The 22794-nt window shown below is 37.8% G+C and overlaps 1 protein-coding gene across 1 annotated transcript in view; it reads right to left on the bottom strand.

The window, feature by feature from the left end:
- Positions 1-1990: 1990 nt before the first annotated feature.
- bmp1a (bone morphogenetic protein 1a) overlaps positions 1991-22794 on the bottom strand; it is a 64031-nt gene continuing 43227 nt past the window's right edge. Inside the window, exons 8-20 of the mRNA XM_043246270.1 lie at positions 20247-20362; positions 18947-19049; positions 18737-18853; positions 18155-18300; positions 17256-17451; positions 16941-17066; positions 13203-13363; positions 11589-11769; positions 10743-10868; positions 9521-9648; positions 8115-8328; positions 6834-7084; positions 1991-4495 (exon numbers count right to left, since the gene is read on the bottom strand). Coding sequence (XP_043102205.1) covers positions 4358-4495; positions 6834-7084; positions 8115-8328; positions 9521-9648; positions 10743-10868; positions 11589-11769; positions 13203-13363; positions 16941-17066; positions 17256-17451; positions 18155-18300; positions 18737-18853; positions 18947-19049; positions 20247-20362 — 2003 coding nt within the window. The 3' untranslated portion in view covers positions 1991-4357. The remainder of the gene's footprint in view (positions 4496-6833; positions 7085-8114; positions 8329-9520; positions 9649-10742; positions 10869-11588; positions 11770-13202; positions 13364-16940; positions 17067-17255; positions 17452-18154; positions 18301-18736; positions 18854-18946; positions 19050-20246; positions 20363-22794) is intronic.

Here is a 22794-nt window from a genome sequence, read left to right on the forward strand (position 1 = left end):
TTTTATCATAACTTTTATTTTGGATGCGATTAATTGTTTGACAGAATGAATATATATATCTCATTGACTTGATCTAATTAGGAAAATTTAACGCTAATTGTGTAAAATTGCATATTTTAGAACAAAAAACCCCCCCCAAAAAAACAAAAAAAAAAGCTATTTCTCAGGGGGATTTAAGCAGATTATATGAAACGTATGTATGAGCACAAACACATAAAGCTGCTGGAAACTCCTCAAACTAAAATAATTACAAACTGCCACAAGAGTGTTCTTTGTAATTACATGCTCAATATCATCAGAAACTAGGAAAATAGGATCTATTTCTGATTTCACGTTGACTTTAAAGAACATGAAAAGCCAACATTTTCTAATGTAAAAGGGTTACTGTAACGATGAGGGTTGCAGTACGGATAGTACTACTTAGGGCACTAGTTGTATTACAAAGTAAACATGTTATAAAGAGTTTTGTTTTTTGTCTGTGAAATGTTAAGGGTATCGTCTGGACTTTTATAAGATAAAAATGTAAAATCGTGGTGAATTTCATGCTGGCTTTTGTAAGATTCTGGTGAAACAAATATTGAGTTCTGCAGAGTGATGTTGTGCTTCTGATGTGGTTTGTTAAATTCCCAGTGAACCCCTCTGTTTGCGTTCGTCTTTCTGCACACCAAACGGACCCACTTAACTCCGTCTGTCTTCATCTTATATTGTTGCCATTTCTCCGTATTTCAAAACATACACGCACACAAAGTTACAATGATCACAGGCGACCTTCAAACGACTCGATCATTTTGACCCTTAACCAGCAGTCTGGAAATAATACAGTACTTCAGCAGCAATCCACTTACAGCCACAGACACTCGCTGTCTTCCTAAAAGCTCTCCACTGCGCTCCAATGCCCTCCGCATGCAGGATTTGGGTTTTTTTTTTGCTTTTCTTTTTTTCTGGATAAATTCACACATTAACAATTAACGTACACCTCAAAAAACAAAAAACTCTTTTCTCTTTTGCAATTACTTTACAAATTTGCTCCACAAATTCCCTATATATATATATATATATATATATATATATATATATATATATATATATATATATATATATATATGCACACACTACAATATAAAGCAAAAATATACTAAAATAATCAAACATTATTAGAAATATACAAAATTATATATATATATATATATATATATATATATATATATATATATATATATATATATATATATATATATATTTTAATTTTTTTTTTTTTCTTTCTAAAATTACAGTCATGAGCTACTACTGACAGTGCATGGGGTTTGGTTATATTTGCTTTATTTTTTATTTTTTTATTTTTTGATTCACCCCAAAATGACTTAATTTGATTGAGCTATGATTATTGAATCAGCTATATTATTAAATCACAACATTTTATACCTCTAGTGTTGTATGTATATCATTGAGGCATATGTAATTATTTATTTTTTCCCCCGCTACATTTTTTGCTATACTTCATGTGCACATTTTCATCGGTAAGATTTTTCTCACCGACTTCGAAATTATTAAAACACTTGCTTGACTTTATTCAGCTCTTCCCATCAATTCTGCTTAATTTTTAATGTTGGAAACGGTAGATAGGCATTAATAATGCACCGTGGTGACCATTCATAATTGATGATCTGTTATATAGCAAATTCAATACTGATATGTGGTTTATTTAGAAATCCACAGTCATCAAGACGAGCAGGAGAGACAAAGCTCAAGACCTTGAAACCATCAGCAACTTATGAAACACCTTTTAAACATGTAGGACCTTTCATTTTAACGTTTAGCTTCTAGTTATCGGAAGAAGAAAAAAAAAAAAGCATTGAAAGCATTCAATTGAATTAGCTCTAACATAGTGCTAACTACTGTGACTTAATTGGTATATTTGGGCTTTTATTCAATTAACCAAATGATCAGTTAATAATTCCTGAGTCTACAAGACAAAATTTGACATGAAGCATTTCAAAATGAAAATAACATTTTATGAAATAGAAGCACTTGTTAACACTATTTGCAATACATAGGTGAAAATTAGCTATACAATATAAATAAATTGCATCTTTTGTCTGCAATTACACATAGCCTTAGTTCTCATCAAGTTATCTATGGTTTAGTGAACTTTGAATACATTAATACATATTTACATACATACATATGATAAAATGCATAAACATGTACCAAGTCTTTTGTGGGAAGGCCAGTCAGGGTGAAGAAATCAAGCATACACTATTTATGCTGAGGTAACATGTGCTAAAACAGATCATTTGAAGCCCGCATTCGCCCACAAAACACTATTTCTAACAAGAAATAACATGGGCATTAAAAACATTAATAATGCTTAGGAGGATGTGCTTCGATTAGCAAAATGTACAAGTGCTCCACTACTCTAAAAAGCTATGCTAGGAAGCATATTCAAATACAGAGATGCTAAACTGGGTATCTTAGACACACAAAATATAATCCATTTGAAGAACTAGGATAGAAGTTAGTCGATCTTGAGTATGAGGGTAAGCTTGCAAGATCGCATACTGAGCAACTTGTTTGGTCACAGCACTCGTGGCTTGAGGTGAACTGATTCAAGGTTCGGGTGGAAGGCATTGTCTAAAACCTTTTAAAAGCCCAAAGTGTGTCCTCTAAAACCCATAATCCTCATCATTTGCCTTCCTGGATTTCACACGTCCAAGTCAAAGAGTAACCCGCAAGTCTAGTGTCTTGGAATGATTCAGTGGGTAGCAACAATCAGATATCCTGAACCTGAGATTTAAAGGAGCTTTAGGTAAATCCACAAAGGCAAACAGGTGTGAGAAATGATAGAGTGTGATGAAAAGAGCGGTTGAGACAGAGGAGACCAAGTCAACGGCCTTTGAAGGAGTTCTGCAGGAGACGGAAAGCGAGAGAGGTGAGGAGCAGCACACTTCACAGGGATGATCCTGGAAATGGAGTGCGCCAACACTTTAGATCAAATGATCAACCCCCGGAGATCACGCTATTCAGCACAGATTTGACATCAAACATGCTCTTTTCTCAGCTGACACTGGATATCAACAGAGAAAGAGCGACTGAAAGGACTCGTTTGAAATAGCACCATCCCAACGCTCTCCCATACGCTGAGGTACATTATTGGTACAAGTGAACATTTTACAGTTTTAACAGTTTTCCCATAGTCAGCGGTGTAAGAGCAACATCTATCTAGCAATAGGACATCCATGCTGAAAAGTACTGTCCTTTCAGGTTTTAACTCAAGATCGTATTAAACGTTATAGTTTGCGCAATAGGTTATAGGTCTTGAAGAGGTTATTTACCAAAACGAGATTGGCATCATTTACTTTCTTTCTTCTGTGGAACACACACAGAAAGACATTTTGAGATTTTTTTTTTTGGTCCATACAACTAAAGTCGATGGGGTCCAACTTTAAGTTGTTTTGGGGTCATTGTAGGGACAAATACTGTCTTCCAAATGCCTTCATTTTTGTTTCACAGAAGAAAGCAAGTCATTTACTTGAAGCAAATGATGACAGAATTATTGCCTGAATTATCTCTTTTTTGTCTAATTTTGAGGTTTTTTTACACTGATTACCCTGACTGAGGTCCTTACACTAGTCACGTTTTGAAAACCACCTTCTGTGAGGAAAGAGCCTGAAAAGGAAGATTAAAGAAAAAAGCAGTGGGATGTCCTGCCAATTTCCATGCGATTGTGCCTAATTTGTTCATGATTGTTGAGTATTACAAGGACAACACCAAATTATCAAGACCTTGAAAAAAAAGTGTGCTTAATCTTAACAGAAGCTAAGCATTTTCCACCATAGCATCCTGTTTTTATGCAAAAGCAATTAACAGCCATCAGACATGGGCCACGTGTTGTTTATTAGTCTTTTAATATGATATCTGATTCTGGAAAACCTCCTGGAGAGTGATCATTTCGGCAGGGAACCTTCTGGACTACTGGCCAGGAAAAAACGAGTTATTACAAATGCTGGTGCCATTACGTCCACATTTGATTTCGCCCCTTTATTGGTATCCAGCAACTGAATACATTCCACCCCTACCCAACCCCGCCCCCACCGCCCTCCACATCTTACCCCAAATGTAATAATAAAAAAAAAAGGTAAAAACAAGGTCTACTGCGGAATGGCTTTACTCCTCACAGTCAGTAGGGGATGCCAGAACCCCTGTGAACTACTGAGGTGCGGTTGGCGTTCTTGCGGCTGGTCCGTCGAGTCTGGGTGTTCTTGGTGGCCGGGGGGCTCCGAGCGAGGGGCAAGGCCCTCCCCCTGGGGCCCTTTCGCTTCCCCCTAGGCCCTGCACGGCCCCTCCCGGCCACTAGGGGTCACTTCTTACGGGAGTGGAGTGTGTCCTGAAACTTGGTGCTGGTGTAACGCACGTGGAAGCCCTTCTTATTGATGGTATCGTCTGACCGGAATTTGATGACGATAGAGTCACCGGCAGAGTAGATCTCCTCTGGAGGCTGGAGACACAAAAATAGAGGAAGATGTGAGTAGGCTGGATGTAATAAAAGTTGGAATTTGTTCTATCAATACAACCTTATCAATCCAAGTGGTTGACATTTTAGTGCAGTGCTTCCCAATTCTGGTACGGGAGAACCCCAACATTGCCTTATCTGACACAAATATTTATGGTCTTGGTGTTCTTCACTAATGAGTTGATGAGTTGGATCAGGTAGGTTTGATCAGAGAGACATCTACAATGTGCAGTGTTAGGGGTTCTCTAGGACCAGGATTGGGAATAATTGTTTGGGAACTACCTGGGGTGTCCAAACTTGTTCCTGTAAGGCCACTGTCCTGTGGTTTAGCTCTAATCCTAATTAAAATCACCTGAACCAGCTAATCAAGATCTTCACATTCACTAAAATCTTCCAAGTAAGTGTGTTGGAGTTGAGTGGACCTTAAATCTGCAGGACGGTGGTCCTCCACAGGTAGGAATGGACACCCCTGGCCTAGAGGGGGTCAACACTGAGTTAGCAGAAAGTCAGAAAGACCACAAGCTCAGTTTACAAAGTAGATCAACTGCATCCCAAACAGGATAAATCTGCCACTGACGGACACTTCAGTGTGTGAATAATCCAAGGCACAATATTAATGGGTTTCTCCAAACTGAAAAGTTGAAAACTGGTCACTGAGATTTAAGTATTTCGAAAAGTACATTCTGCGCTCCCATGGTTCTTTACGCGGGTTAATTGTGCAATGATAACACCTCAAAAATGGGTTTGGCAAGATGATGCAGAAATGTGTTCCAAAGAACAGTTTTCTGTCCCATACAAAATGTGCAATAAGTATTTGTGTAATGTATCTCTGTACTATGTTGATCATTGATTGCGCACACTGCGTCAAAAAAGACGTATACATTGAGCTTTAAAAGGTATCTGCTTTTGTAGATAGTGAAAAGTGCTTAGGGCTCCACAAAAGAACCCAAATCTCAAATCATTTGAAACGGTTTCAGAGTAGATTCCATTGTGCGTTGGCTCTTTTCTGACCAAGCTTAAATGGGTTATTTTGGGCTGTGACAGCCTAATGTGGCAGCACACTTAAGCTCATGTTGCTCGAGGGACATATTCCCTGCTGTTAGTAAATTGTCAGTTGCTTTGGATTAAAAGCATGCTCTAAATGGCAAGCTACCAAAACTTGATTGAGATAAATGTGCACTGTCTAACATCCTCTTGGTTCAATTTAAACAAATCTCTCTGTCGATAAGCAGGTTGCACCCATTGCAAGTGGCAGTATCAGAATATCATCCGATATACCTCGTCTAAACTCAGCATCAGTCCTTCTCTGAAGTAAATGTAATCATTCTGCTCTGCGACCTACCGAGCTGATCTCATTCACACAAAACACACACACCGTGTCAGAGATTTGCATGCTTCAGAGATTTTGTATCTCTCCAGAACTAGAAAATCTCGAGCAGCGTCTTTAATAGATCATTGTTTATCCTGTAAGGCAGTGGTTCTGAAGTGGTAGATTGAGTCCCAAAACTGGGCCACAGGTCTTTTGTAATAGGGTCATGGACAGCAGAGTAAAACGCGACTGTAAGGGCCAGTGAACACAATGGCCGACGGCTAGTAGCAACCAATCAAGCCTAACAAAGTCATTTGAGTGAGAAAGGGCAAAGAAAGGTGGTTCTGCGTGATTAGCTGCTTTAATTTACAAAGAATACTGCTGGTGCCGAGTGATTGGTTGCTTCGAATTTCTCAAATTGAACTTGGCCTTCTAACTGCCAGTTAAAGCCCCCAAAAACCCAACTCCCTCCAAAAAGGTCTGCATCAATTCATTCATCTCCAAATTTTAATAAAACTGTAAGGACTTCTGTCTCTCTTTTAAAAGTCCATTCCACAAAAACAACTTTGATGCTCCAAATAGCTTATAAAGGACGTTGTACAATAAATCCATATGAATCAAGTAGTGGTTAGCAGATTTAACTTTCACTGAACAAACGTACATAGTTAAATAGAAGCTCATATTTGCTGTACTCTATGCATGTGATGGAGCAACAGCATCTACAGAAGAATTGGATTGAACCACTTGATTGATGTGGATGACTTTTACGGTCTATAGTCTTAGTGGAGCGTCAAAATTAAGATGGAATTGACTTTTCTCTCACAATATCATGATCTGAGTTTCATAAATGACTCAAGTTTTTAATGGTTTTGAAATGACACGAGGGTGAATTAACTGACATTTTTCAACCAACTACCCCTTTGAATATCTCTATTACTAGTTTGTTTGTTGCCACAGCTTCTGTCAGTATTTCGATGTTTGATTTTATGCAGCGAATCTGAATCTGTGCTTTACCCCTGATCCACAGTAACGGCCTAGTCTGGGTGATTTGGTGTCCGCCCCGTCAAACAGCTCCATGTAATCATAGCCACAGTCGGCCTCCTCCTCGATTTCGAAGGTCTGGAAGATGAGCTCCACGCCGTAGCCCTTCTCTGCTGTGATCACCCACTGGCAGTCTGACGCCCCGGGGTAGTTATTATCACCAAACTGGGCATGAGAGTATAGGTCTTTAGTTTTCACCTCCGCTTTCAGCTGCCCTCCGCACTCTGGAGAAGAGAAGGAAACGAACGTGAGAAAGTCATTCACAGGTGCATGAAGCATCTCAGCAGTCAACAGTCTCTAGTAACCAGACTTGTGGCTGATATAAACATCAGAGTCGCTGTAGCATTTTTACGTTCTAAAAATACACGCTATACATTATGGATTCTTACACTTTTTTTTTTTCGTCAGCTAAATTTTAGGTTAATATTTCAACAGTTTCACAAAACTTACCCATGTTAATGGTTCTCTAATGTTGGTTAATTGTCAAAATATACACAGGTAAACAAATAAAATGTTACGCTTTAATTAATTTTTAGCTTTTCAATGTCACACAAATGTCCTCCGGTTCCCTCACGAACCCATTAATATAAAATGCATAGGCCTGTCTCTAAAATATAAATGTATGAATATATTAAATATACATTGAATGTGAAATATGTATTTGCAAATCTGAACTTATCTTATTTGCAAATCTGAGCTTATATAACCATCACAAACCATTCAAGCCATGTTTATCATTATGGTCTAGGAAAAATTGGTTTAAACGTGGTTTTGAAAAATTCTTGGCTGCCATAAACATTCAAAATTTTAGCTGACAAACTATACTGCTTATTATTATTTTTAGCATGTATATTACTAAAATATTAGTCATTTATTAGTGCTAATTGAGCACATATTAATGCCTTATTGTACATGACTTTATTCTACATCTCTAATTCTACCCTATACCTAAACTTAACATCATAACAGCAAATCAAGAATTTATTTAGGGAAAAGTTGTAGGTAGTAGTTAGTGTTAAGTGTTACCTATTATGAAGTGTTATTAAAAAAAGGTGAATTATTAACATTATTTATATACTTTGGTGTCTTTTTTTAAGCAATAAGCCATTTGAACCATGTGCTTCAGTGATTTGACCATGGCCTGTTGTTAATGACACAAAGCAGAGCACTGCACGGTTATCTTATTATTATACGAAACTGCATGCGATTCCAGCATTGAGTGCTAGTGTATTTAATTCAGATGAATGTGCTCACCTGCAGTATGGGAAGCCTCGAAGCCTTTCTTGTGCACCGAGTTATCAGAGAAGAAGCGAATGAACATCTTGTTGCTGGTGGATATGATCGGTTGAGGTTTCTTGGTGCCGCAGTATCGCCCGAGGCTGGGTGCCTTGCCATCCCGACCGTCGTAAATCTCAATGTGGTCATAAGCGCATTCCAGATGAGGCTCCATGTCGATTTCATTGAAAGCCTGAAATATATGGCTCATGTTAACATTTGAACACTCTGTATGTAAGGAGTAATTTATAATATTAAAAAAAAAAGAATGTTCAAGGTGGCAATGCGGCAACCAAGTTTTTCCAACATGGAAATGAGCTGCCGTTTTGATCATATTGATTATCATATTTATTTGTTTGGCCAGTGTCGCTGTGGGTTTAGTTTTTTTATGCTGTTGTAAGACCTTTGAAATAATAGAAACCATTTGGCGGAGTGATATAGAACTGTAATGCGGTCAAAGAGCTGCCTGGAACTACGTTCTCCATGCGGTTCCCTGAGAATAACTGCACGCCTTAGAACGTTCGTCAGCCAATCAGATTCAAGGATTCAACGGCCCAGTAGTATAAACTGTTATAAATACACAGGGAAATGTAACTGAGTTCCAAAAGCTAGCGAGACGCTTCGCTGCCTATATAGACAGCTATCTTTTAAGTGGCCGTTCACCAAGAATATAATTTAGGTTAAGAAACAGGAGACAGATTCATACAATGGAAGTCAATGGCCACCAAAAATGGTTTCCTCACCAATACTCTTCAAATGTTAGACTCTTAATATCTTCTACCACTTTATTTTTATTTACTTACTATGAGAAGCTTTGCAAGTAAACTTATTCATCTAACCTTAAACCTAACCAGTCTTCTCTGAGAGTTAGCAGACATGTATTTGCGAATGAATGAGAATTAGTTGACATATAGTTACTTGCAGTCAAAAGTGGACTATTAAAATAAAGTGTAACCAAAATCAACTGTGTCTTTAAAATATCTGTAAAACTTTTCTTTTGCACTCAAGAAACTCATGCAGATTTGGAATGAGTGCATGGTGAGTCATTGATGACAGAATCGTCTTTTTTAGTGAACCATTCTCTTAAACAGGTTTCAGGTGTTGCAGGGACTTTTTCATTATAAAGTCTATACGTTGAAGAAGGCGCCAGGATATTAAACACTATGTGTGCTCGCATCGTTTTAATTCACTGCTCCGAAGGATACTTGATCCCGATTGGTCAATCGCGGCACTCCGCAGTCGAAGTTTCGTTTCAAACAACCCACTGCTATATTGCATAAATGTGGAAATAAAAATGTTCACTCTGCAGGGTTTTGTTTTGAACTAATGACCGTCTGGACTGTACATTACCCAACGACGATAAATACGGATGTACTATTACATACTATTTTGATCCGATGTCCCGGGGTGGTGGAGAGGGCCCAGGTGCAGGCCTTCTTGCTGGGGTATTTATCTGGCCAGTTGGGGCTGGTGATGGTCCCGCTCACGCTGTTCACAACGTGATCACAGCCGGCTGCAAGAGATACCAACAACACGTGACGTCCAGCACTGGAACACACACACACACACACACGCACTCGTGCTCACTCTTCATATCAGACAGCGAGAATGGCTGTTGTCTTTGGCGCACAGATCCAAGCGCTTCCTAACCTCCTCGAACAACATTTTCTCTCTCGTTTCTCCCGAGCACCGCCGCTCTCTTTCTATTTCTGCCCGCGAGAGGAAGGCGTTCTCTAAAAATATCCAGACGCTAGTTAGTGTCAGCGAGCTGAAATCGATGGTGAGGGTTTCTGAGCAGTCATGCGCTAATAAGAAATATAAAACAACCAGACTGCCGTTCGTCTCTCCCAGACAGAAAACACTAGTGACCTTCCGGACATGCAGCACGCAATTCTGATACATTTGGTAAAGCACTTGCAGAAAAAAAAACCTGACCTAAAGCAATTTACAGAGAGTTTTTGTCAGCATAGGCCGACTAATCTAGCGTCGTGTTTTTAAAAAAAATAGAAAGTTTCAGCTCTGACCGGAAGCATAGACAAAGCCAATATATTTATGGATATTGATCAAAAGTAAAGAGACCGTTGTCGCAACATTTCTGTCAATATTTACTCTTCTCAAGTTGCTCGAAGCTCTCAAAATGCCAATTGATTTTGTGTGCGTCTACATGTGTGGAGTTTTGAGAGCTACTTCAATTAAAGGTTTTTAAAGGATTAAAGGGATTACTTACCACTTCGCTTCAGAAGAAGCTTCTATTGTCATGTCGTCATATTTACATTTACATTTATTTGAGCTGTGAATACAATGAACCATCACTGTATGGAAAACATTCTTCATCGTATCTCTTTTTGTGTTTCACGTGAGAGAAAATGTCACACAGGTTTGGATCAATGTGGATAAATTTGTATTAACCCATTGAATAATAAGACACTTCATCATTTGCTGAACGTAGGTGCGTTTTATCATATTGCCGCTATTTTACATAACAATATGGCGTGGTTTTAAGGGAGTTTACGTGGCCTATCGTGACCCATTGCTTCAAAGGAACACTGTCTCAGTGTATATTCACATATAAGCGTGTGTGTGTGTGTGTGTGTGTGTGTTTCTCACCTTCCTTGCAGTCATGTTTGTTTTCATGCAGAACGAAGCCACTTCTGCACTGACAACTGTAGCTGCCAAAGGTGTTCACACATTCATGCTGACATCCGCCGTTCTCCTTAGAGCACTCGTCTTTATCTGCGTGAACAAAACAGCAGATCTCAGTAACGCACAGATTTCCTTTGTCCCCTACGATTTAAAAAAGAACATCATTCTACTTATACTCTACTTATTGCATTGTTCTACTGAAATGAATTTAATAACGCAAAAAAATGTCAAATTTGAAAGATCCAGCCTGTCCAGATCCCAGGATGTTTAACTTCTCTAAAATAACAAAAAATAAATAAGATTTTATTTTTAAAATTATTTTTACATAATATATGTGGGTATACTGTGTATATTTATTATGTATAAATACAAATATATGTATGTATATACTTAAGAACATTTTTTATATATATATATATATATATGAAATATATATAAATATATAAATGTATATACCTGTACACTGTAAAACAAAATGTGTTTCAACTTGAAATAAAATTTCAACTTGAGTCAACTTAAATATTTTAGTTACTTAACTAAAAATGTTAAGTTGACTAAACAAAAATATATACTGTTTGTGTATATAATTAATTTACACTGTACATATGCAAAAAAAAAAAAAAAAAAAAAAAAAAATTATATATATATATATTTGGCATGGGTGTACAACTTTTTCATTAAAATCAGTACACAAAGTCATATCAAAGAATGGTACATTTTTGTTTTGGCCCTCCTGTAAAGTTGATGAAATGTCGCTTACGCCTTTCTTTTTTGATAAACACTTTTTTTAATTTCACATCATACACTCACCTGAGAAGAACTGGGCCTTAAAGCCCTTCTTGGAGACGGTGTTGTCAGATTTAAACTCAATGCGCATGTTGTTGTACTGAGAGGTGATGGCCTCCGGTTTCTCCGCTCCGCAGAACTTCCCGTGCAGTCTGGAGTCGGCCGACAGACCGCTTCTCACCTCAACAAAGTCATATTTACAAACCTGCACAGCAGAAAGCAACACATGGCTCAACATCTACAAAGACCTTTCAACCAATTCTGGGCAGCAGCTTCTTTCTTGTCCCAAAACATGCTCATTTACGAAACTAAACATAACGGCATATTGCTTTCTTTTTTGCACTTATTTTTTCTGATAAAGGCATATAAATGTAAATGTCTGAATCGAAGATAAAAAAAGAAACAATAATGTAATGTTCGTTTTGACGAGAATCGGGATGGACTCTTCATTTAAGCGGCGCAAAATGCTCTAAATAGTCCATGCTTTTCACAGCTTTTTATTTTGATTGCAACACGTGAGTGCACGGAAACCTTTGCCAATAATAGTTCACAAGCTGCAGACTAGTTTTGGACCAAATGCAGTTTTTGCCAATAAATAAAGCTGAAGCCTTTCTCACCTCCCTCTATTAAACCAGAGCCAGTAAACTGAAGGAATGTTCCAGGTTCAGCAAGAGTCAAGCGCTACAGCATTAACAGTCAATATCGACAAAACAAACCAATCATATTCACAGTACTACTCTTACAATGGAAGTCTATGGGGCGAGACTTTCAAGAGGGCTTAAATGCACTTGTATTCATTCTTACAAACAAATGGTGTTATTTAAACACATGAATCATGCTTTTAATGGTGGGGCAGCTATTGTAAGTGGATGAATATCTGGTTAAGCGTTACCAACGCAACTTGTGTGGATGGAGTTTGCTCCATGTAAACAGATAGTTACATAATGTCCGTTATCGGTGTCCTTATACATACTGTACAAAAGTTAGATTTGTGCAGGTTCGTGCCCCGTACACTTTCAATGCAAATTCATTATTGCAAACAGATTCGTTTTTGTCTTTTTTGTGGTAACTGGCAACATGTCGCTGATGCAGAACCTGCGCATGAACCCAAATCATTCCCAGCTTTAATTTATCCCCTAATTATATAGTACGCTATTAATGCAAAAGCTATAAAATGCTCAAGAAAACGTACAGCTGTTTTAGCGAGTCGTCTAATTTAGAGGACTGATAGCTATTTAAAAAACCCAGCCTGAGCCAACAGCCTCATTTTCTTTCTCTTCTTTTTCAGCACTAATGTAATGACGGTGCTGTTATATTAAAGCGGACCTGGTTTCTATTGAAGTTTGCGACATTTAAATGAACGAAAGACAGGCTGGGAGCCAGATGGAAAGACTTTAACAGGATAGCTCTGTTATAAACTACCGGAGCGCTCGTGATAAACATGCACGAAGCCAGAAAACAACCCTTCGTTTTAATAAACGGATCATAAGCGCGTTCGTCGGGTGAGCCGCGGCGGGAAAAACGAGTGAGAAAACATTCGGAGATGTCAGTCCTAAAGGCCTGCGGTGATTCGCACCAATGGAGCCGAAATGAACCAGACAAACCCACCCCACGCTGAGGCAAAAACATAGTGCTCACATCGTTCCCCTCCGTCTCGAAGACGTCGAAGAGCAGCGTGATGCGGTACTGCGTGGGCGCCACCAGCTGCCAGATGCAGTTCTTGTTGGGAGGATACTCTTTGGGCCAGCCTGGACTGGTGATGGACCCGTTCAGCTTGGTGATGAAACCACCACAGGCAGCTGAGAAAGAGACCACAGGAAAGAACTGTAAGACAAACTCTGCTAATGCATTATGGAGAGATGCTTCTACGTCACAACATTTTCTGGAAAAGATCCGATTCCTGAGCGGTAACAGCGTAGGAGCTTTAATCTGACGGCCCTCTTCTCAAATACTTGTTTCTATGTATTGATTAGCCGAGCTGAATGTGAGCTTGCAATGATTAGATGATTAGACAAGATACATCACTAGAAAATCATCCTTTTTAATTTCTGATCAGCATAAGGTCAAAGAAGGAACATGTGCATGGACGAATCATTCCTCAAACATCGATTTATAGAAATATTGGACTATTTTTTATTCTGTAGTGTCTTTAAGATGGCTCACTGTGATATTTGTGATATGTGATAACGTTGGTTTGTTGTAAAGCATTTTTGTCCTTGGCTATAAACTTCTTTAAAGTGCGTTTATTTTAGGTTGCTGTGGACCGATCTAGAATCTTTCGAAAAGGAATAACGATGCATCAACAAATATTCTTTATTCAAATATTTCTCTACCGCTATGTTTACGCATTTAAAGGAGTAAAATTAAATGTTTCTCATCTGAAGGTAATGTTATGAAGGTTGTAAACAACATCAAACTCCACGTTAATTGTATCATGTGCAAAACAACGCTGAAACATTTTTCAAAATTTGTTTCACTAAAGAAAGGCATACAGGTTTGGAACTACTTAAATAATTAAATAATGACAGACGTTTCTTTTTTGAGTGAGCTGTCACTCTTCTGTCACATACAAAGCAACCATCCAATCAGCTCATTTACATACAAATACAACCTGGATTATTCAGGTTTAATTCCTCCCCTGACTTTCACTCTTTTCTACCTTGAACCCTTAAAGTGATATGCACCCTTAAGATATTAATAAGTACTCTTGTTATGCACCCTTTGTAGGTAAAGAAGGTACATAAGTGTCCTTTTGAGCATACTATCCCAGTGACAAGGTGCAATGTTGGCGCGAGTTTACAAAACAAATGTAAAAATGTAAAAAAACTCCCTACATATCTCACGCACAAATGGCCTAGGTTACAAAGCACTCCTAAACGTTCAATTTATCAAGCTGACCAGTTTGTGGTTCGTCAAAACGGGCACCTGCTACATATAAAATAACAAAAACGGTCCTATTTTAATTAAAATACGCACGGAACAACCCCAGGCTTCGTATCTAATTAAACACGATCAGAAAGACAGAGTAGTTTACTTTGGTGCGCTACGATCCAAATTACCCAACGGATCCCCTGCAGTCATTTTCACCGAACACATGCGCTCGGGGAGAGAGGTTTCCATGGCTACCCGCACGAAGCCTTTGGACAGCCCTTGCCTTGAAGTTTTAGCTTTATGTACACTTAAGCCCTATCCGTCTCTATTCCCTCGGGACCGTTGTGCAATAAACCTGCTCTGCGAGAACAAGCGGACTAGTCATTATGATAATGTGGGATTTACTGCTGATATGATGATAGCCACCGGGAAGCTTTGCTGGGCCAATCTTTCTTTTATCTAATGGAGAATAATTTTCAGATCGCTCCAGTCTGTCACGATTGAGCCGTTGAGTCATCTCAGCGAATGTCTGAACAAACAGACTTCTGCTCGATATAGCATTCGCAGGGTACGCGCTGTCCTAGCGACCGCTTCGGGCAGCCAGACGTTAGCCCGGGATATATCGAGAGACGTTAGCCGTTAGACAACACCGCACCTGAAATGCTTTGACCCTGAACCCCCGGCTGTGTTTTAGCGCTTTGTTTGAGAAGGATGTGATATAAACCGTTTCGAACTTTGACGGAATTTCCAGCCGCTCAGAAAACAGAGCAGCGCTTTGTAAGTGTCGTGCGGAGGAGGGTAGAGAAAGCCAGGCGAGCCTGCTGTCGATGTGAGGAAGGTGCTCATAACTTGCTGGCAGCCCCGAGCCAATAGCACAAAACAGATGTCAGCGGTATGTCAACAGCGCAAGCGGAGTAGTAATTAAGAGCATGCAGCGGCACAGACCGTCCACTAGAGGCAGAACGAGGCCGGTGTAGCTCGAGCAATTAAGATAAAGTGTGTTTTTTTATTATCAAATGCTTCTTTAATCTCAGGTTATTATGCATGGATAAGTATTTTTTAGGTCGATCCCCCCCCAAAACTGTATGCTATCAAAACTATCCAAGTGATGTTTTTGAAGAACCCAGCTCGGCAAACACCGGTTCAACCAATGGGGTGAGTTTGGGGCGGGGCGTTCGGATTGTTTAGCCAATAGAAGACACGAATAGCCAATGCTCGTCGACTTTTCCCTATATAAATTTCCTAATTCAATTTATTTTTACTATCAGTGGCTCAGAAATGCCTGCTTCTTCAGATTCAAAAAACATTCATAGAAATCCTCTTGACTGCTAAACTAAACTAATTATTTATACAAAATACATTATAAAGAATTTCACACAAAGTGCAAAGAACATTCTTAAAAATCGTTACATAACCTCTAAATGTTAGCATGACATTTAAATGGTCTTTAATTCCCATAGATAAGATGTTAAATTTGATTTAATGATTTATTGTTGTTTTAAATATTAAGCATTCTAACATAACATTACCTACATAGAATACTTTTTTCTGCTACTACTTAAATCTGCAGGAATACTTTAAAAACCATTGATCGATAACGTAAAGAAAGGTCGGTCAATTAATGTGACTTTTTGCTAAATGTGAAATTCAACAACAATTAATTAATTTTGTAATTACAACAATTTTCATCAGGATTTCGATTGTAACGTGAATTTATAAAAAATATTATATGAAAAATGTTAATTCTTGCGAAGAATGTTGTTAAAAATATTGGTCCATAACATCTAAATTGTTAGTATAACATTCTTAAGTTCTCATCACTAAATTAATTTTGTGTTTTTTCGAATGTTAAGTATTCTAACATAACTATTGATCGTTAACGTAAAGAAAGATCTGTCAATAATGTTTAATATGACTTTTTGCTGTATTTGAAATAAAATAAAAAAACACTGAAAATGGGCCTTGTTTTTAATTTTAGAATTACGATTTTCATCAGGATTTTGATTATCATGATCGTCTGCGTGCAGCGCATCTGGACCTTTGAGATGATTAGCAAGTCTTCTTGAGAAAACACCCGAGAGATATTTTAGGAACTTTAGCATCTTAGAAAATTGCTGTGAAATTGACCAATGATCCTTAAAAACTTTTTTAACTAAAGTTTAAAAACTCAAACTTGCTTTTATTAACACACAAACGGAGTTCACGTTATTTATGTGCATACTCTAATACGATCCACAAAAATGTAAAATGCACTGGATGCCATTTTCTGAATGGACATTATCCATTAAGTTTATGGACGTTTCCTTTAAGCCTTGAATGCAAAACACTGCAATGTATGATTTAAAAAATGCGTAAAGCATATATTACTTAAAATTAGAATGCTGGGCTCTACGATGACAGACTTTTCTGAGAGTTTACAGCTTTCCCTCGAAGCTGCCATGCCGCCGTAAAGAGTTTAAATACGGCACTGGCCCATATCCAGCACTAAACTGTTCACATACTAACCCTCGCAACTCCGCTTGTCCGCCGCCAGCTCGTACCCAGGGTCACAGGCACACTTGTAACTACCGAGGGTGTTGACACAGCGCTGCTCACAGCGACCGTTGTCGGGTCTGGAGCACTCGTCCATTTCTGCAACAAGAAGAGCATCGGAGCTACAGTTCCTTGAAGAAGCGATACTAGATCTTAGTGCTAATATATGGGACTCTTTGTTGGTTACTAGCCAATATTAATACAATATTATAACAGCAATCGTAACTCCTGTACAATTTGCATAGATGAAATCCAAGGCTTTCATGAAACAAAATACGTCTACCTCACCTTTGAAGAAATTAGCAGCAAACCCGGCCTTGTTGACAGAACCGTCAGACACGAACCTCATCCAGAGCTGGTTGGAACTGGATTTAATATCGTCGGGTTTGTCATAACCACAGAATCTACCCAACAGCGGGCTGCTTTCGGAGTTCCCATCTCGAACCTCCAGGTAGTCATACGCACAGTTATCGTGCCTCTCGATCTTGGATTGAAAAGAGGAGAGATAACACAGAAAAAGGAAATGGAAAAAGAAAATTTAAACCTGAAAGACCTGAAAAGCATCTCTTTCCTTTCAATGCAGGAGATGCCATTTAAATTTGATGGCAACCAGCTGTGACCGTAACCAACCTTTTCATCGAGGTCTAGAACATCTTAAACAAATCAAGTGGAAACAATGCCGAATGTTTTCTTATACAGATCCCAACATCTTTTTTTTCCCCAAAGACAAAGATCGTGGGGAGTTTTGGGTTTATTTACACCAGCTGGTTAGATGCGATCTAAACCAAACCCAGAGCCAATGCAAAGACACGGCCAAACCAGAGTCAGCAAGACAAATGATACAAACGCTAAGTTAAAGTCACAATCTAAAGTGACAAAGTATTCTTAGTTTATATATCTTAGTCAATGTTCAAAACTTTTTGTGATTTAACTGCATGCATGCAAGATTATAACATATTCTAATACAAAGTAAAATGTAATGAATTAATAATTCTTATTTATTGATTTATTAGTGGGAACATTGCAACTAGTAGTCAGTTGCAGTCATTCCTATTAATGTTTATGCCTAGGTATACATTGTCTTATTTAGGACACACTCTAACACTATAGCAGTGCATAAGCAATTAATTACATGCTTATAATGTAGTAATAACAACTTTTTAAAAAAAAACGATAACAACTCGTACCTCAAAAGACTGGAAGGTAAGGCCTACGTGGTAACCCTGAGCCACAGTGATCTTCCACACACACACTTTGTTAGGTCTGTAGTCGTCTGGGTAGTTCGGAGACTGAATCTGTCCATTGTCTTTCTTCACCTCTCCACCGCAAATAGCTAGCGAGGTAAAAGATCACGGTGCAAACATGACAGTAAAGCGTGAAAATGACTTCTTTCACAATAGGAACCACCGGAAGCGGATATCGTTAGGCGTTTGCATAATGGAAACTCTGTAATTCAGTTTTTTTTCGGCTGTGGTCGGATTTAGGACATGCTATTTCGAGCGCTCTGGATTGGCCCTAGACTGTAACCGTGAAATTGCTGCTTTGTTTTGGGCTAATTTTGCAGCAGCTCTTTTGGCAAGGCGATCAAGAAACCGCTGTTGCAAATGATTAAATATATAAAGGTTTACAAGAAAATATCAACGCTACGAGCTAAATGCACACATTCACGTACACACAAGTACTACAGTGCTTCTTCATATTTTCTTAATGCCCGCTAGCACTTGTTTTATAATATCTGATAGTCGTTGATTCGGGTTGAATGCCGGTACCTTCGTAAACAGCAGAGAAGCCCTTTCCCACCCAGTTGCTGCTGCTGCGAAACTCAATCCAAAGACGACTGTCTGTAGAGACGATCGGCTCAGGTAATTTATCCCCACAGAATCGACCTGTATACAGAGGCACAGACAAATAACATTAATTAGGCTTCACTTTGACTTGTTCACACTGTTCTTCTGAAATGTCAGGTGTTCGTCTCGAACCTTTCAGTGGCGCTTTCCTCCAATATCCATCTCTGATCTCCACGTGATCATACCAGCACAAATGACTCCGGTACAAATCCATAGATGTAAAGTTCAGAATGATCTTAGGGAAGGAAATGTAGTAAATTGTTAATGAAGTGAAGCTGGAAATCTGTAGACAAGTCTACTAGGTAGTTTCCATCCTGTGGAAATAATTTTTTTATCTATTCTTTTATTAGGATGTTAGTTGTAACACCAATGCCTGATTTAATATTTTCTTCAGTCAAGCCTCTAATATGGTATTACATTTTTTGCAAAAAAATTTCAGCATGCAAGAACCTTTACTCTTCAAGGAAAGCAATGCATTACAGTATTGAATTCCTCAGCAAAAAAAATAAGCATTTGTATCGCTTAGTCTTATTTTATGGAAAGTAATGCATTATTGTATCGTGTTACTCCATAAAAGAATAACCATTTAAGTCACTTTAGGAAAAATAAAAATTAACCAATTGCATTACTTAGTTACATTTTATGGAAAATAATAAAACTCAATAAAACAGTAACCAATGATGTTACTTAGTTACTCTTTATGGAAAGTAATGCATTACAATATCGAGTGATTTCATTAAAGTTACTTAGTTACTATTTATGGAACGAAATATGTTTTTAATAGAAAGTAACGCATTGCAGTATAGCTTTAATTCATAAAAGAGTAACCTTGGTTACATTTTATAGAAAGCAATGCATTACTGTATTGCGTTACTCCATTAAAGAGTAACCAATTATGTCACATAGTTGTTCTTTATGGAAAGTAATGCATGTTTATGTTAATTACGTTACTTCCGTGTTTCCTTCTGTCGCCTGGGCTAAATCTGCTTATTTGTTTTTTAATAACAAAAAGTTATATTTCAACTGTAAAGGCCCTTTCACACCACAAGTAGAATGAATGAACACTAGCACCCCACTCCCAATTCCTCCTAAACTAATTTTACATTACTTAAAACTTGGGTTACTTTTAATGCGTTACCCCCAACACTGTTTATTACGGTTTCTTTACTATTAAAGTAACAGTTCACCCTAAGATATTTCGGGGAAAGTTTGTAACCAGGCAGTCTTTGGGTCGCCCAAAAACTTCTACGGAAGTTAACGGTGTCCCAAAATAGCTCGGGTTACAAACTTTTTTTCAAAATATCTTCCTTTGCGTACGGCAGAAAGAAGATATTCATACACATCCGGAGCCGAATGATGACGGAACTTTCGTTTTTGGGTGAACTATTTCTAACAAGTCCATTTTTCCACAGTCCTAAAAGTTCTTCTTCACCTTTTCTCCCGGTGTGACTGAAATTCTCCATATGCAGTGCATATATGCTGAATAACCATTGGGAAAACCAGGTGAAGAGAAGTTTCCACTGCTCTCCTGCAAACTGTCTCCACATTCTGAGAAAGACGGAAAGAAAGAAAGGTCATGAGCCGTCAGAACGGTTCTGAGCGGTTCATTACACGTAAACAAGATGCGATCGGTTACACAACGGTCCACAAAGACAGCACGCTGCCTGTATATAAAACACTGTTGTGCTTCACAGAACGCAACAGAGACAAAAGAGCATGAAAAAGTCTGGACGGTCCTTCACAGTGTACGCCTTGAGCGCTTTCATGTCGTGGAGCACATCTGCTTCTAATGGTACACACCTGCCTGATATTCACAGCAAAGAGCAAGAGAAGGAAATAAAAGTGATGCAAAATTCAAATCAAAAGAGTTTTCGTTTATATGGTGCTGCGTGCAATTAAAATGAAACGCTTCACAGGCGGCGTACTGTATTAAACGTGCTGGGTAATTAAACGCTCTGGTGGTCACCGTGGAAATACACATGGCAAACCAGCGTTGCTTCATTAAATGTCAAAATATCAGCGGTTACAAAACATATTCATAAAACGTAACATACGTAATGGATGATGCTGGGGTCCTTATTGCGCTTTTAGCTCATTTTAGTTTGCGAGAATGAACTGTAAGCTGTAAGCTATCACACAAATGACTAAATAAAACATTAAATAATATATAAAAAAAATATTCAAATGTGCAAAAATAAAATAAATAATAATTTTGAAAAGGACCTTCTTCACAATAAAAAGAGGCACTGCAACACCACACATACAGGATTATACGATTTCAAAATAAAATAAAATAATATAGAATAACACTTACAATACTGACAAAAAATAATGGAAATAATTCTCTAATACGGTTTGCTATAATTAAATTAATTCAATATGCTATGTACAGTAACTGTTTGCTATAATTCGGGAAAAAATACACCTGGAGTCTTGTTTTGAAAAGTCAGGGTTTCATCATTTAAAGCTGCTTATCCAAAAACATGCACTTATGCAACCATCTAGGAAAAAAAAAAAAAGTGTGATAACCATAATGTAAAAATGGTAATAATTCATCAACAGAAATCTTCTTTATATAAATGTGCAGTATTCACTAATTATGAACTGCCCGAAACCACAGTAAACCCAGCAAAACAAGGCTGCGTTTTTACTTTGAACTTCTTTTAATTACACTTTTCAAATCGTTTTAATTGATTAAATGAATTAATATGTAATTAAACTGTAGCCTTTTGAAGCTTATTAATCAGATTAGGCTGCATCACGGTTTTCCCCTGTTTTTTACTCGATCGTATTTTTATTTGATTTTATTGATTTATATTCTGCGTGCGATTAAAATGAAACGGTTGACGCGCAGCACACTGTATTACATGAGCTGGCTAATTAAACGCTCTGGTGGTCATAATGGCAAAACCAGCACTGCAAAATATCAGCGCTTTCATAATACATTCAGAAAACGTCATGGATAATGTACAGCCTGCTTTACGCTGGCTTCCTGATTGCTCTTTTGGAGTGGGGGAAAATAAAATCAAATAAAATTAGTGCTGGGCAATGATTAAACTCATTTATTTAAGGCACACATATACAGTATTTTACATGTATATATTAATAATCATATAATTTCTGGTCTATCTGGAAAGTTTTCTTTGACTTTTTACAGAGTCTAGATGGTGACTCTTTTTATTGTTTTTATTATTTTTTTTTATTTTACTTTTATTATTATTTTATTTTATTTTTTCTCTCTCTTAATGTTATCTCTGTGCTAAATTATTTTTATTTATTTATTATTTTCATTTTTATTTTACTTTATTATTTATTTTTAAATTATTATTTTTGTTCTCTCTTCTTGGTTCACTGTTCTTTGTTCATTTATATAACCTGGTATAACAAAATATATTGTATTGTCATCCAGATTTGTACAACAGTGTTTGAAAATAAAAATGTTGTTACAAATAATCATATAATAATTTTTTTAAAGTAAATATATTTAATCTTTAAACAAATATATGCATGCATGTGTGTGTATTTGTAAATACATAAACACATAATAAATAAAATTATTTTTCATAAGATAAATCGCGATTAATCATTGCAAGAAAAAAGTATTATTAATATACGTTGTGGGGATGTGTTCAATTTTTAAGGCCTTTTAAGCAGCGCCGGTTTGGACGTGTTTGCTTGAAGGCTTACAATCATTCACTCTCTGGTAGCGTGTGTTTGAACATCTCTGTAAAGTTCACGTGAAAAACGTCTTGACCTCCTCGTACCGCGTTTAGCGGCCGTCTCCTAGAAAGCAAGCCTCCTCCGCTTCATCAGGGAGAGAAGACAAATGACAAACTTCCTGTGTTTGACCAGTGTTTACTCGGTCTTGCCGAGCCAGGAGTCACAGAGACCGTCGCCAAGAGACCGCGCCGCATCAATTCTGGATGCCATGTTATTTCCAGACAACATCATCTCAGCGTGAGATAATCCCACCCAAGACA

Source organism: Puntigrus tetrazona, chromosome 8, assembly GCF_018831695.1.
Source record: "Puntigrus tetrazona isolate hp1 chromosome 8, ASM1883169v1, whole genome shotgun sequence".
Lineage (NCBI taxonomy): Eukaryota > Metazoa > Chordata > Actinopteri > Cypriniformes > Cyprinidae > Puntigrus > Puntigrus tetrazona.